At 36.1% G+C, this 16,645-nt stretch overlaps 1 protein-coding gene across 2 annotated transcripts in view; it reads left to right on the top strand.

The window, feature by feature from the left end:
* Nucleotides 1–16,645, top strand: part of LOC120717053 (complement C3-like) — a 32,758-nt gene that overhangs the window by 6,086 nt on the left and 10,027 nt on the right. The window contains exons 2-23 of one of the 2 annotated variants that reach the window (XM_040004864.1): nt 2,546–2,695; nt 3,508–3,706; nt 4,995–5,157; nt 6,944–7,038; nt 7,533–7,621; nt 8,587–8,669; nt 9,464–9,551; nt 9,672–9,774; nt 9,983–10,103; nt 11,672–11,787; nt 12,769–12,915; nt 13,205–13,304; nt 13,389–13,483; nt 13,575–13,766; nt 13,904–14,059; nt 14,298–14,427; nt 14,512–14,580; nt 15,185–15,379; nt 15,472–15,586; nt 15,662–15,750; nt 15,872–16,011; nt 16,207–16,425. In XM_040004864.1, coding sequence (XP_039860798.1) covers nt 2,571–2,695; nt 3,508–3,706; nt 4,995–5,157; nt 6,944–7,038; nt 7,533–7,621; nt 8,587–8,669; nt 9,464–9,551; nt 9,672–9,774; nt 9,983–10,103; nt 11,672–11,787; nt 12,769–12,915; nt 13,205–13,304; nt 13,389–13,483; nt 13,575–13,766; nt 13,904–14,059; nt 14,298–14,427; nt 14,512–14,580; nt 15,185–15,379; nt 15,472–15,586; nt 15,662–15,750; nt 15,872–16,011; nt 16,207–16,425 — 2,829 coding nt within the window. In that variant the 5' untranslated portion in view covers nt 2,546–2,570. Of the gene's footprint in view, nt 1–2,540; nt 2,696–3,507; nt 3,707–4,994; nt 5,158–6,943; nt 7,039–7,532; nt 7,622–8,586; nt 8,670–9,463; nt 9,552–9,671; nt 9,775–9,982; nt 10,104–11,671; nt 11,788–12,768; nt 12,916–13,204; nt 13,305–13,388; nt 13,484–13,574; nt 13,767–13,903; nt 14,060–14,297; nt 14,428–14,511; nt 14,581–15,184; nt 15,380–15,471; nt 15,587–15,661; nt 15,751–15,871; nt 16,012–16,206; nt 16,426–16,645 lie in introns of both variants that reach the window. The other variant, XM_040004863.1, reaches the window with a different exon arrangement.

Genomic DNA, 16,645 nt, shown 5'->3' with positions numbered 1-16,645 from the left:
TTTGACAATCCAGTTGAGAAGTTCGACACTGAAGCTAAAAGAAAGTCATATTTCCGTGAAAAATGGGGAATTGTGGATCCAGTGGAAAAGACTTTAGGAATACGCTATGATACAAGGTTAAATAAAAAATCAGGCACTTATGACCAGGTACCAGTAAAAGACACTTTTGTGTACATTCCAATTTTGGAAACAATCAAATTTATATGTCGCAATTCTTATATTTGCGAGCTGCTTGCTAAACCATGTGTATCAAAAGAAGACAGATATGAAGACTTTTGTGATGGGAGTTACTATAAGTCTCATCCATTGTTTTCAAAACCACAGACTTCTTTGCAAATTCAGCTTTATTATGATGACTTTGAGACTGCTAATCCACTTGGTTCCAAACGTGGTGTTCACAAAGTTGGTGCAATCTATTTTGTCCTCAGAAATCTGCCTCCAAAGTTAAATTCTGCATTGATGAACATTCATTTGGTTGCATTGTTTCATGCAGAAGATGTGAAAAAATACGGCTTTGATCCTATTTTACAGCCTCTGATTGATGACATAAAGTTTTTGGAGAGCCATGGCATTGATTTACCCTTCTCATCTGAAAAGGTCCATGGCACTATATGTCAGATAACTGGGGACAACTTGGGGATGCACTCAATTTTGGGTTTTGTTGAGTCTTTCAGTGGACGTTACTTTTGTCGTTTGTGTTTAATTGCAAAACAGGATGCACAGAGTGTGTATACTGAGGATGATCCAAAGATCATCTTACGAGGGAAAGAACTTTTTGAAATGCACTGCAGTGAGTTGCAATCTGATCCTCAAAAGCTACATGTGTTTGGCTTAAGAAAGAATTCTACACTGAACACTCTTCAATTCTTTCATGTTTGCCAGAACTTTTCCTTGGACATTATGCATGATATTCTCGAAGGGGTAGCACAATATGAGATAAAGTTACTGTTGGAATATCTGTCAGACAATTTTCTGCCGAAACCTGCTCTTTTGTCACGGATCTATGCTTTTGACTATGGCTACTTGGAGAGCAAAAATCGTCCAACAAGGGTGAACTTAGACAGTAGTGGTAATAGTATAGGTCTTAACTCCATTCAGACTCTTTGTCTGATAAGAAACATTCCTTTAATTTTTGGTGATATTGTGCCAGAAGGAAATCAGAACTGGACTATGCTATTGCTATTGTTGCAAATAATTAACATCATATTCTCTCCATCTGTTACACATGGCATGACTGTGCTTCTAAAACATTTAACAATGGAACATCATGACTTGTTCAAATTGTTGTATCCAGGTAGGAACATGATTCCCAAACACCACTTTATGTTGCACTACCCAACTTGCATCAGAAAAATTGGGCCATTATTGCATGTATGGAGCATGAGAGGTGAGGCTAAACATAGGGTGTTCAAAGACACCCTTAAGAACTTTAAGAACATCACAGTGTCACTTGCCAAAAAACATCAAACATCCATAGCATACAAGTGGGAGACATGTCCTTTAAGCCATGTTGAGTATGGGCCCTTGAAATCATTTGATGTTGATAGTGAGGAAAATAGTGAAATGATCTCCCTAGGCTTGCCTGCTGTTGCAGAAGAGGCTTTCTCTGCTAATTGGGTTAACATTAATGGGACTGAGTACAGAACAGGATTGGTCATTTGTTGTGGTTCTGAACATGAGATGCCGGTGTTTTGCAGAATAAAAACAATAGTTTTGGTCAATAGTCACACCTACTTCATAGTTCAGAAGCTTGTGGTTGAAAATTTCAGTGAACATTGCCATGCTTATAAAGTGTTTGAAACGGATGAAAAAGATGTTGTTAAAGCAGACTGTATTGAAATATACAAGCCCTTTGATTTGCAAAGTGCTTATGGTGATGATGATGGTCTGTACATTGTGCCATTATTTTTGTTGTGAACGTATGCTGTATGGTGCTTGGAATTTAATATTTATTAAAATGCTTATGTGACCAATTTTATGTTTTCTCCTTTTATCCTGTAAAGGGACTTAACAAGGATTTTCACTGAATGTAACACAGTAGTCATACAGTAATTGCACTTTAATGCATTTTTGTATTCAGACAATTAATACAGACTAGTATTTAAAAGCTCATATATGTCACTTTAAAGTGCCAAAATAACACTGTAAAAGTTACAGAATAACACTAAGTGAAAACAGTCAACACAATCCAGTGTGAAAATAAACACTTAAAAGTGTCATAAATAACACCATAGTTGTTGTGTAGTAACACCCTCAGTGAAAAGAGTTAACCCAAGCCAGTGTAAAAGTGAACACTTATCAGTGTCCTAAAACAACACTATAAATGTTAGGTAGTTACACTCTGAGTGAAGACACTTCACACCATACAGAGTGAAATTTTAACACTATGGGTGTTATATTTTTAACACTACAATGGAGTTAAAATAATAACACTTTGCAAAGTGTTACTTTAACTCTAAACCAGTGAGAATTATATAAACACTGGAAAAGTGTTAACTTTAACACTATAGGAGTTGAATTAACACTGGAGATTTTGCTGTGTGCAGAAGGAGGGCATTACGTGGATAAAAATGCTCCAGAGTTGTATGGTAAGCGCAGATATGAGATCAGGCAAGGGGACATACAGGACTTGGCTTTGGCTATTAGCCTCACTGGCATTTTTGTCCTTAATTTTTCTGACTGATGGATCACCCATGTAAGTAGAGCTCAAGATCCAAACTCTAAGTTTACAAGAGTTTGTGATTTGAACATGTTTGTCTGTAAAATAACAGCATGAATTTATTGTTGTTGTTTTTTTATATTACTGGTGCTATTAAATATTTTCTGTAATGTTTATATGTACAGCACAATATCAAATGTAGGCTCTGCACCCCTCAGACATGTCAGAGTGTTATATCATACACTATATCTTTGATGAGAAAATTAAATTTAAATTTGGTAGTGATGAAATAATGTATTATTTAATTCATTTTAATATGCTGCTTCAGTTCCAGTCTATTTTTAAAGCTCAAATAAAAGCTGTCTTTGTCTGGGAACTCTGTCCCTACTCTTACTGATTTACTGGTTTTCCAATTGAACCTATACGAGCAAAGATTTTCAATAATTGCATTTCATCTGTTACTTCCATAATGATTAGTCTTTTAGCAGTTTCTGTTGTATAAATTAACATTCTGTTGCAAGTAACTAGACTTTTTATTACTTTTTAGATGTTTTTTATTTTTCCCATCCCAACCATAATAAACAATAACAACAGTGATGAAATATTATATTGACTTAGTACTTAGTACCTTGGGCAAGATAATCAATGGATCACTTATTATGTGTAAAGTCCAGTTCGAAGCAGAAGAGGGTCAAACATATTGTTTAAACCAGAACTTCCCGTCAGCTTTTGGGAAAAAACAAATAAAAGTAAATCTTTGTATTTGTCAGTGGTAAACAACAGTGTGTTTGCCTGTTCTTAGAAGCAATGTTTAATTTTTTCCTCTCTGTCTCACCACTGCTCCATAGGAAGGTGATGTCTGCCCCCAACTTGTTGGGGGTAGGAACAGCACAAAACATCTTTGTGGAGTGTCAAGACTGCACTGATGAAAGCGATTTAATGGTTGGAATTAGTGTAATGAGCTATCCAACCAAATCCAAAACGCTGATATCAACATCTGTGAACCTCAACAGTGCAAATAAATTTCAGGCCTTTGGACAAATTAAGGTAATGCAGAAATATGAAAATCTATGTTACTGTTAACTGGTTTCATTGGTAGGTAAGTCTTGTTTGGATTTGTCAGCCCTCAGTTTTTGCATAATAATAAGCAAAGTGATACAGAACAAGAGTTTAAGTTAAAGGTTAGCATATGTACACCATTAAGTTAGACACCTTACGTTTTTTAAATGTTTCTTGTGTTATAAGATTTGTTATGAATTAATCAAACTGACTTTTTCATATTAGTCTACATTCAATAATCATCGATAAAACAAAAAAATTGTTTTTAGAAATGTTAAAAATTGTATTAAAAAAACAAAGCCAGTGGTGAAGAAAAGATTAAAGCAAGTTTATATAACCATTAGCAAATCTTCCATTGTCCAGGAGCAGTTGGCTCTATAATTGAAAGTAACATGTATAAAACTACACATACTTTTTATAGTGTTTTAGCCAGACAGATTAGAAAGGAAAGTTGGTCAGGGAGGTAAACATGGACCCAGTGATCACACAAAGAGGTTTAGAAATTCCTCTGCAAAAATGGGAGAATGTGCCCAATGGAAAACCCTTTCAGTTTTCAGGAAGCAACTTTTAGAGAAGAAAATCCAAGTTTTCCAGATACATTTTCAGGTCACAGCACACACGAACAAAGATGTAATGACTCAAAAACAGAACTATTTGAGCAAAACAGCAAGAGCTATGATCCATTTACACCAGGCAATGATTATCATGTGGCCAATACAGTCCAGACAGTGAAGCATGATGGTATTTGCAATTTGTTTTGGTGGAGATCTGAAATAGTAAGGGAAGGATAAACACTGCCAAATGCAGATACTTGAAGAAAACCTTATTCAAAGTGCATGCCAACTGAAATTGGTCTGATGATAACCATACAGCCAAAAAAATACTGACTGTTAATGAGTGGTCCAGCTAAAGCCTCCATTTAAAGCACATACAATCTGTGAAGGAGCCTGAAGATAGCACTTTACAGACAAATCTTCTTATCCAGGCTTCAAAAGACTTAAAGACTTAAGAGCCTGAATACTTTCAAAAATGACATATCAGATTGTTACAAATTAGGAAAGAGAATAAATAGAAAAACACTTTTTAATATTTTTATTATAAGTTTATACATTGTTGGGAAACTTTTAATTTTTCATTGAAAAATTACATTTGCAAAACTGTAAAGTGTGCAAAAAGTAGAAGTGTCCGAATAGTTTCTGAAGTGGCACTGCACTACCACCTTAACGTAATTATCTCATGTACCCTGCATTGTACTGTTTCTTCACACTGGTCCAAGATCCCCACTCAAGGCTTCAGTAGGGATCCACAAAGGAAGCAGTATGTTTACCTGCAAGCTCAGTTCCCTGATGTGAAACTGGAGAAAATTGTCCTAGTGTCCTTCCACTCTGGATACATCTTCATCCAGACGGACAAGACTCTCTACACACCCAACAGCAAAGGTAAGTTCAATACACAATGATAAAATGCTTCTGTATTTTTAGACATTCTGAATTTAAAGAGGAATTTCATAATAGAAAGAAAGTTGTTTAGTCTTAGCTCTTTATGTTGGATTGTCTTGTTATTGTTTTGTTCAAACAGTAATTTATGATAAAAGAAAGAGGTCATTGTTCAGCTTCTCCTTTATACCTTGAAAAAGGAAAATCTTAAATCCTGCTCTGCATGCTTGTATCCTGGATACAGAAACAAGAAAAGTATATAAAGAGGTCTAAGTAGAGCTCAATAGATAAATGAAGGTCTGTTGAAAATAGCGGAAGTCTACAGATACCGATGGTTTTAATGTAACTGTGCTGAAAAACACTGTGGCATGTTGGGAAATGTGGCATATTACAATGCTACATAACATGCGTTGTCACATATGAGGCACACAACAACACAAATCTCTATCCTAATGAGGACATAAACAAAGTCTTTCTTTCATTCTTAAGTATTAACACAAAACCTACAGCAAAGTTTAAAATCAGACCAAAGAGCATCATACAATCATTCTAGTGTAGGAAAAAAATCTCATATCATGTCTCTGAAGCTTTGTGTTTCATTTTGAGTTTAAGGAAATTGTGTTTTAAAATATATGTATATGTTATGTTGATATAGCTGTTGTTCCTGCAAATGATGCGCTGTTGCTTTGACTTATAGTTCTAGTGGTGAAAAAAAGATGTTCCGCTGGAAGTGAAGTTAAATGCAGGGTTACTGATACCCTTGGAAGCACAGCATTACTCTGTTTAAATGCAGAATGAAAGAGCTCACCTTTATGTTTTACAACATAAAGGGTTACAGAGTTTACAGAGTTACAACTAAACCTGAAAATCTGGCGCCTCCCTTTGGCTCCCACAGCAAACTACAATGTGTACAATCAACCCCCTTTGTAGTGTTGGGGATTTCTAAAAGCATTTTTTTTTTTTACTTTATTGCAATATTAAATTACTTGCTCTACTTGTTACTAGTGCTGTGTAATACTGCAGAGTCTGATAAAATAAATACAGGGCCTGTATTGCCAATACTGATAACCAATACTTTTAATATAAAGGCAATTTATGTAGGGAAGGGCAGTGTGTCATTTTGTATGAGATGAATCATTGTCAGTTTACAAATTCTTAACACATTTTAATGACCACTAAATCACTGTGATTTTTAACATACACACACACACACACACACACACACACACACACACACACACACACACACACACACACACACACACACACACTTCAACTTGTCATGTTTTTTTGGAGACCTCTATTGTAACTGCGCTTGTCTCTAAAGGACTTTTTAGGTCAACTTCAGGTGCTGAAATGTGCTATAGGCTATAAATAAAAGAAATTGAAGAGTCAGAACACACATATTTGAGGCATATTTTTTCATTTTCAAAAATATTTAATCTAACAAGATTCAGTGAGCTACATATAGAACTTAGAAGATAGAAACAAAGTGTTGACCCTATCATGCTAGTATCAATCCAATGCCAATACCAGTGATATTCAATTGATATTTAAAATGATCTGCCCACCTTTAATTTTTATTTCACTTTACAATACTACATAACATGGTTATAGATGCATTGTCACATAGGCACACACTGACACAAAGCTCTATCCTGATGAGGACGTAAACATACAATTCTTTGTTACTTTGTAACACGTTACATACACTACTGTTACAAGCAGCTGAAAAAGCCAAACAGTCACAGAGCTAAATGTAGAATAACATGAATAACCTTTCTCTCAGTTCATTACAGGTTATTTGCACTGACCCCTAACATGGAACCAGTGGAGCGGGACAATTCCACCATAAGTGATACCTCTGTTGCCATCCAGTTTGTGGTATTGCTTTTGTTTTATTCTTTTATTTAATAATGAATGTGATATTGTAGAACTTTCTTTTTAGATGAAGGCAAGTTGTCATTGTTTTATAGAGGATAAACCACTACCATCAGTCTGCACCAAGCAATAAACTAACTGGCAGACAGACTAGAATTTGACTATATGGATTAATTTGGGATGGGTATTAAAATGTGTTATTTGATTGAATTTTGAGGTCATTTGGTTGAAGAATTCATTGTCATATTACATGTTCTGTTGCTTTTCATATCTAGGTAGTATGAAGGCAGTATGACTGAGATTGATGGCTTGAGCTTATGGAGTCTTAATAGACTCTTAATATAACTTAATATGCCATGAAAACATTAAGTGTATAGAATAAATAATACAACAACAGTATGACAGAAGAGATGAAGGAGCTAGATTTTTTTTTTTTTGTAAATCAAAGTATAAAACCTTTTTTTTTCTTTTGGTTTTTATTTTGTTTTCTTTTTTAGAACCCTGAAGGCATCATTTTCCCACTCGATACAGTTTCTGTGAAATCAGGAATCCACTCTGGACATTTTCAACTTAATGAAATTGTCAGGTATATATTTTTTAATTCCATGCATTTGTTGTTTTGTTTTTGTTTTTTTGGAGGGGGGGGTTGGGTTTCTTGTATGTTACTTTTACATATATGGAATAACTGAGACATAGTGATAAGTAGAGTTTTAACATGCTTATATTTAGTACTTATTAGAATGATAATATTTGCAAGTTGCACATGTTAAGCACCTGTACCATCGTCTCTGTGTTTATTACAACGGAATTTATTATTGAGAACGTGCGCGGTTTTGCAGGCAGCTGATCCATTTACATTTCCTAGATACTTGATGTGAGAAAGGGGTATTCTGCATCAAAGAAGTGGACAGAGCAGTTAGAAAGTAGTTTCACATTATATGTGAATGATTTTATAAAGAATTAACTAAACATCACAGGGTAATTTTATTGGCAGTATGCCATGCATTTAATGCCCCTTAAAACATTTTTGTCTTGCGTTTTCATCACAAAAAGGTGTTCGTGTCTGGCAGTAAGATGTGCCCTATTTTGCTGAAAAAGGTGTGCATAGGATTTTATCCAAGCTTGTTGTGATGTCACTAAAGCAGACATTAAAGTAGACATTAAAAGATAAACAAAGGAAACTTTCAGCAAATACAGTAAATGTGGAATCTGCTTAACACACAAAACCTGGCAAACACACTTACAATTATTCATAAACATCAGCATTTCAACATATGCATGTTAGCATTTATGTTACTCATCTAAAAGCATCGCCATGTCTCAGTTAAAAACAAAAATATGCCAAACTACACACACATCATTCTGGATATTTAAGCACCATGAGTGTATTAAATTGGGGATTCAGCTCTGCACATTTAAATTGGATGAGTCTTTAGGGAATTGAGAAAACCAAAACAGCAACAGAATTAGCCACTGAAACATGCCATCGTCCTGGAAGACATCCTTCACATGTCAGTCTGACTCTGTGTACATGTGTTTGTCTTTTGAAAGCACTGGACTGTGGAAAGTGATGGCGAGTTTCCAGAGTAAACCACAGTTGAGCTATTCTGCAGAATTTGAGGTCAAGGACTATGGTGAGCTATCTCATGGGCATTTTCATCATAGACTGCATTTAAAAGATGGATGTAGGTATCATGCCACCGCCTTGTGAAGCTCTGTTTCTGAAGTCTCTAAGCATTTTTGGCTGTCACCATATTAGTAGCACACTCTTGCTTATTCACTAATATGGAGCATCATTTGCAATGTAAAGATCACGTTGTCATGAAATAGCTGTGTGCCAAGCAGGATTTGGGACCCAAGAAGGTAGGAATCAAATTCAAAATTACCTTTAATGCTTTACTTTAAACGGAATGCAAAAGTCCTACACAGTAGCAGGGTGGGAGCAAAAAAACTAAAAATGTGGAAACAGAGCTGGAAGGCATGAGGAAGGACACAACAAAGGACAATGGGAGATGAGGATGGGAGAGGAAACCAGTGGGAACACAAGTGAGGTTAACTAAAATTAGAGAACATCAACTTGACACAACTAAACAGTGGAACAAAAAATACAGAAATACAGAGACTAGGCTGAAGGACCAAAACACATAAATGAAACTAGGACAGAATGGATCAGAAAAAGGAATTAACTCACCTAACAAACAAAAAAAATTAGAAGCACAAGAAAATAATACCATACCCACCGAAACATAAACAAACAAAACAGATTTTTTTTCTTACTTGCTACAAAGAATGCAGGTTTAAGGCTTCTCCCCATTTTCTGGACTCACTTTTCAGGCCCAGGGGTTAAATCCACTTTAGATATAACCTGTACAACAATACTTTTACCCTCTTTACTTTATCTTCACCATACAGTAAAATGTCATTTCAGTGCTGCCCAATTTTGAGGTCAAGCTGACGCGTGAAAATCCTTTCTTCTATGTGGACAGTGATGAGCTCACCATCAACATCAAAGCTACGTATGTAAAACGTTTTTTAGATTTTAGATTGTTGTTTTTTTATGTTTTTTGATGCTTTTATTTTAATCATACCCATTTGTTGGGATCGTTAGCTTATTAATTACTTTCTTGTGGCTTTAGCTATCTGTTTGGTGAAGAGGTGGATGGGTCAGCTTTTGGGGTATTTGGAGTTTTGCATCAGGACCAAAAGACAAATTTTCAGGCCTCGCTTCAGAAAGTGTCGGTACATACTCACACATTTGTTCATCACTGTTGTGTGCCATCACTTCATCTTTATTATTGTGTCTTTCTGTCGCACACATTTTTCTTTTACGCACATGTATTAAAACACATGCAAAGAATGGAACAAATGTTTTCTGTTTGGGTCTAAGCTGCAACATTTGCATCCAGATGAAATAAAGCACTAACATTATGTGTGTTATGTGTTGTAGATTGAGAATGGTGTAGGAACAGTCACGCTGAAGAAAGAGCACATCAAACAGACCTTTGAAAACATCTCCAGCCTGGTGGGGAGCTCCATATTTGCAGCTGTCAATGTGCTGACAGACAGCGGTAAGAAATGGTAAAAGAGAGCATGTGAGTGTAATTAAAAATATCAAAGGTGAATGTTAATTATAGTAGTACACCTATAGCTAACACAAGCATTAATTGGTGTGTAAATAGCTGTGTTACTGAAATACTCTCAATAAGATGAAATACACCCACCAGCCACCTTGTTGGGTACAACTGTTGGACTGCTTGTTAATGTCAATCCCCAATCAGCCAACAACATGCCAGTTACTCAATATTGGTCTGTAGACATGATCAAGAGGACCTTCTGAAATTCAAACCAAGCATCAGAATGAGAGAGATGGATGTTTTGATTGACAAACTGGTCTGAGGATTGCATAAACTGCTGATATTTTCACACATAACCAAAAAATAGGAAATATCCCATGAGCAGTCATTCTCTGTGCAAAAAGCTACACAGTAAACTATATAACTATGTAACTGTGTTTGGAGTTCTGGTGTTCTCTGGCAATTATCTCAGAATAATGTATGTGAGCCATCTCAAGGTCTTTTTGAAGGGCTCTGGCAGTGTTTCTCTCTGCACAGAGGAGCAGATATCAGCCCGGCTGTTCAGTTAATGCCCTTCCTAGTCCTGTCCAGCTCTCGTTGTGTCTTCTTTTCCACCTCATTTCTTGATATATCCTCTGTAATATTAAGACTATGTTGGGAGACACAGCAAACCTTACCTAACTTCCTGTGCAAGCTGAATACATTTCAGTAACAGTCTAATGCTATCAGTAGTGACAAGCACACTAGCAAAAAGCAACCAACTGTGTCTGTGTCTATATGTCTATAGTCCGATATTGTCTTTTGGGCAGTGTCTTCTTGTTGCCTTTTCAGTGTTCCTGTTGTTGCTTTCATTTGGATCAAAAAAGATAAGATTCATATACAATGATTTATGCTTCCTAACTTGATAGACTTATATGCCTGAAGTTTAACTGGCTTTGTCTTATGTTCCCTTAACATTTTTGATCTGTGTATCGTAAAACAAATCCTACATGTAAATTTTAAAAAGTTACTAATTATTAATTATATTAATTAATTACATTGTTAGATTATTAAAGTCCCCTGTTCAGCCAAATTAACTCTTGATATTATTATCTTTATAAATTTAAACACGGTTTTGGTAAATATTTAATAATGCCTGTACAATCAGTTCTCAGTTCTCCACTCTCTCTCTCTCTCTCTCTCTCACACACACACACACACACATAGAAAAACACAGAACAGGGAGAGAGACAACCATGTGGAAAACACAACAGAGGACAGACGGAGACTTGTCCTGTGTGTGAAATTTCACTTCCATTTTATTGGGATTAATTGGGATCATAGCATTCATGGCGCAATATTAAATGTAGTCCTTATATTGTATTTATGTTGTGCTATTAATATACTGAGAGCCAACAACTTAAAATGCATCTAAGTTGCTTTTGAAATACTGCACCAAAAACATGTACATTTAACTTTCTATATTACCGTTTCCCTGAAATCTTTGCTTGTCTGTTTTTATTGTGTTTTAAAGTGCTAATAATCATTTTTAATTCATATATTTAATGGAATTGTTTGTACAGGAAGTGAAATGGCAGAGGCAGAGCTGACAGGTATTCAGATTGTTACATCACCTTACACCATCCACTTCAAGAAAACGTCCAGATATTTCAAACCAGGAATGTCCTTCGATGTTGCGGTAATGTGAATTACCTTTATTTGCATGTTTGTAAAAATAAAACTATGGTTAGATGATCTGAGATACATAAATAGTCACTTTAGAAATGACCACTGGATGGCATTGTCACAGTCTGGCAGAGGCAGACGGTATGGATTGATGAAAAGGACCCATAATGCAGACTCCAAGGAACAGGGAAAAAAACTTAAATATTAACAAAAAGCGAGCCGTTTAATGGGGCAGGTAAAAAAGGTACAAACAAAGGGCAAAGAAAACTGAAGCAAAACTAACATTAACCTAAACTGGGTGACCTATAAACAAACATGAAAAAAACCCTCAACATGAAACGTGGCCTGGATGGAACAATACATGGAAACATGACATGAACAATAGACAACCTGACAAGAATGAGCAGAAACACACAGACTAAATACACACAAGGGTGATTAGGGGAAGTGGAAACACATGGGGAAACAGCTGACACTTATGAAACAAAGGAAGCAAAGCTGACTACACTGACGTAGGACATGGACCTTCAAAATAAAAGAGGAAACATGAGACGCAGACATGACAATACAAACTTGAAAACATAAGACATGCAGCATGAAACACAAAGGGCAAAGGGAGACTAAAACACAGGGGTAGAAGACACAAGGGGAATCTAATAAACAAATGAACTTAGATAACCTAATGAACTTAAACATAAACCATAAACATAAAAAATAAACTAAAACTCAAAACGCTAGGTCAAAAGACCCAGGATCATGACAGAGCCCCCCCCCCCTCCCCCCCTTCTCCCCATGAAAAGAGAACAACAAAAAAATAAACATGAAAGAAAATCGTAAAATCGCCACTACCAGGATTGTGACAGGCATTGTGAAAAATGTGAATATTTGAATATTTGCTTTGACAGCGTTGACGGAGAAGTATAAAGATGGTCAAAAGGAGTAGATAAAATGATAAAAATGATAAAAATCATTGTTGTTTTGCTTTGTTTTGCAGATTGAGGTTTTGAATCCTGATGGCTCTCCTGCACAAGGTGTTGCAGTGATGATTGACCCAGGTGATGTCGAAGGCTTTACCGCAGCTAATGGCATGGCGAGGCTTACTATCAATACAGTCAATAATCCTCAACCAATGAAAATCATAGTAAGTCATAAAACCTAATAGTTGTCAGTTGTTAGATAAGCTTATCTGATATGCAAGAATCTTCAAATCCCCAGTGGGAGAAATTTTTAAAGATACTGTTAGGTTAATTGTCTCATAATCATTATTCTGTATATATTTAGTTGTTACTGAATACTGGCTTTGATATAATTAAATTCAACTTTGCACATAAAGCAATGTTGTACTGTACATGGGTCACCTCTATATGCAGACTGAATGAAAGTGAGAGCAAAGTCAATTACTTTATTAGCTTACGTGTGCTTTAATGTAGGCAAAGACCAACGATGTTAAAATTTCACCTGAAAGGCAAGCGTCAGCCACCATGACTGCTCTCCCATATGCCTCTCAGAGCAACAGTTACATTCACATAGGTATGTACTGAAATAACATTAGAGAGGTAGTGACATCCAAAAAAAAAAAAATTCTTAAGTCAAATTTTTTTAATGTTTTTAAAGGGGTGGATACAGCTGAAGTAAAAAACAGGCAAAACATGAAGATCAACATTCACCTCAGTGGGCAGCAAAATGTTCAAAATGACATAACGTACTTGGTGAGATACATATTTACTTACACAACAAACGTACATAGTAGACTGTACATACATACGAGATAAGTGTTGATGTTCAGTTTCTTATCTCTAGATACTTAGCAGAGGTCAGCTCGTGAAATATGGCCGTTACAGAACAAGTGGTCAAATAATGATATCCTTAATCATCACTGTTACCAAAGACTTGCTGCCATCTTTCCGCATCATCGCCTATTATCATCCAAATGATAACGAAGTTGTGTCAGACTCTGTCTGGGTGGATGTAGAAGACTCCTGCATGGGTTCGGTGAGACGCATAATAATGATGTAGCAATTTAAGTGGGAAAATTACACACCTGCGCACCACAGTTAAAGTTAGTATATTTCCCATTTACAGTCTGGTTGCTTTAACGAATACAAATCTACTTTTCCTTCCTTCTCCAGCTGCAGCTTCAATCAGAAGCTGGTTCTAAATTCTATGAGCCTCGCAAAATATTTAGCCTGAAAATCACAGGTGATCCAGAAGCCACAGTTGGACTGGTCGCAGTTGACAAAGGTGTATACGTCCTAAACAGTAAGCACCGTCTAACCCAAAAAAAGGTAATTTATTTTTCATTTATTCCCCTTCAAAATGACTTTAAGGAGTTTAAGGCTCACACTTTAACGGCAGTGGACTAAAGATACAAGTTGTTGCATTTTTTGCTCAAGAACATTTTAATATGTAAAGGTATGGAGGAAGACTAAACCAAAAACTATAGAAATAACTGCCAGCACACTCATAGCTGAACCCTAAACTTAAACTATCTGCTTCTCTGTGTGTATAACGTCCATACTGTAGATTTGGGACACTGTGGAGAACTATGACACAGGGTGCACACCAGGTGGGGGGAAGGATAGCATGAGTGTATTTTATGATGCTGGGCTGCTGTTTGAGTCAAATACAGCTTCTGGAACTCCTTACAGACAAGGTGACCTCTTTTTTACTCTCACACTTGTATTCCTTCTTTCTTCTAAAACCAAAATAGTAAAGTCTAGTCTGTGTTTATTTCCAGAGCTGAAATGTCTGAACCCCAACAGAAGAAAAAGGGCCGTTGATATGATGAATGTCACAACTACCTTATGTAAGATCAACAAACACTTACATGATCTTCTGTCATACACTTCAGGCTTTACAAACAACTCCTTTTGTTGCTAACATTTCTAAAGTTTAACTTTTCCATGCTATATGATTGTACAAGAAAAAATAAGTAAAATGTCTTTTTTTTTTCTACAATACTACAAGATTTATTTATTATGTACAATAGTTCAGTCTGTCTCATCTACAGCTACAACAACTTTTTATACTCCAATTCATTTTCCACATTCTGCGTTTGTGTTTTCTTATTCAAATTATAGTTTAATTATATGGAGAACATTTATAGGTTGTTTTGATTTAAAGTACCAGTTTTATCACTATTTGAGACTTTCCACTTTGCTCTGTTGTTGTACCAAAGTAAACATTTTTAAGTTTTTTTTTTTCTATTTTGAGCTAAAGTAACATAAATGACCAGTAAAAAAATGTGACAATGATTGTCAAATTCAATTAAATTTAGAAACTTTTTTTATTTCTAATAAATAAACTAATTATTAGTCTTTTATACCTCTGTGTAAAAAAAAAAAAAAAAAAATAAGGGTCAGAAGGAGTCTCACCTTTTGTCTTTCTGTTAAATGCTATTTTCTCTACAGTGAGTCAATATAAAGACAAACTGGAACATGACTGTTGCTTAGATGGAATCCGGGAAACCCCAACTTCATCTAACTGTGAGAAGCGCAGTGAGTTTATCGCTGATACAGCCTGTTTTGAGGCTTTCCTGCACTGCTGCAAGGAAATAGAAAAAAAGAGAGCTGAGAGGAAGGAGGATGGCCTCAAACTGGCTCGCAGTAAGAAACACGAACAATGGATGGAAGGTGGTTATAAATGGTCCTACTGGTCACTATAAAGGAATAAAAATGTGAACGTTTTAAAACTTCAGGTGAGGATGATGACAGCAGTTTCATGGACAGCAATGAAATTGTTTCCCGCACCAATTTCCCTGAAAGTTGGCTGTGGTCTGATATCAAATTGCCTGCTTGCCCTGCGGACAGATGGTTAGTGAGCTGAAATATAGAATTGAAATATATTAGTACCTTCACTTCTCAAAGTGTTAATATTTCGTTTTTCAGTGAAACAACATCAGTTTCGAAAAATGTTCCTTTGCAAGACTCAATTACAACCTGGCAGCTCACTGGTATTAGTCTATCAAAGACTCACGGTGAGGATGAACTGATATAATTTGTCTCTAGATCAAGGAGCCAACCTATAGCTCATCAACTGGTCTTTCTTTTGCTGTGTTTGTGTCTTTGTCCGTTTTTCTTTTTTTCTCTTTTTTGAAGGTATCTGTGTGGGTGATCCATTAGAGATAGTTGTCCGTAAAGATTTCTTTGTTGATCTGAAGCTACCGGACTCTGCTGTTCGTGGGGAGCAGCTAGAAATTAAGGCAGTCATCCACAACTATGGTCCCAATCTTTACACAGTAAGCCTGGTTCATCCAAGCACGTCAACACCACCATAATGTTCCATTCAATGACATTTTATCATCATCATTAATATTATTATTATTCAGTTAACTGTTCTTCAGTGGAACTTGATCAGAGACTGTAGCGATTTTTTATATTCTGTAGATTATGACAAAAAGTGTTTGAAATCCTTGAATGAACTTATTTTCAAGGTGCGCATTGATCTGACTGAGGCGGAACATGTGTGCAGTGCAGCATCTAAACGTGGGCAATTTCGTCAGGAGGTTAAAGTCGGGGCCAAAAGTATACGATCTGTACCATTCACCATCATTCCTACAAAAGAGGGACAGCACCGCATTGAGATCAAAGCAGCTGTCAAAGACTCAGAATTGGGTATCAGTGATGGAATTGTGAAAATGCTACAAGTAGTGGTAAGAAAGAAAGACATATTCTACCAACTCACATAGCTCCCTACCTTTAAGAGACACATGAAGTCATTGAATGCAGCCAGATATGCAGGGTACAATTAAATACATTAAGAAATCAAGCATAGCATTGGTACAGGCAGGCACCAAAGTCAAGCTCAGCACACATTCCAGTTGAGCTATCACCTATGATCATTCTAAGGGTCACATATAGAGTGCCCCTTTT

Source organism: Simochromis diagramma, unplaced genomic scaffold (genome assembly GCF_900408965.1).
Source record: "Simochromis diagramma unplaced genomic scaffold, fSimDia1.1 OVJJ01000487.1, whole genome shotgun sequence".
In the NCBI taxonomy this organism is placed as follows: domain Eukaryota; kingdom Metazoa; phylum Chordata; class Actinopteri; order Cichliformes; family Cichlidae; genus Simochromis; species Simochromis diagramma.
This window is presented reverse-complemented; position numbering and strand designations above follow the sequence as displayed.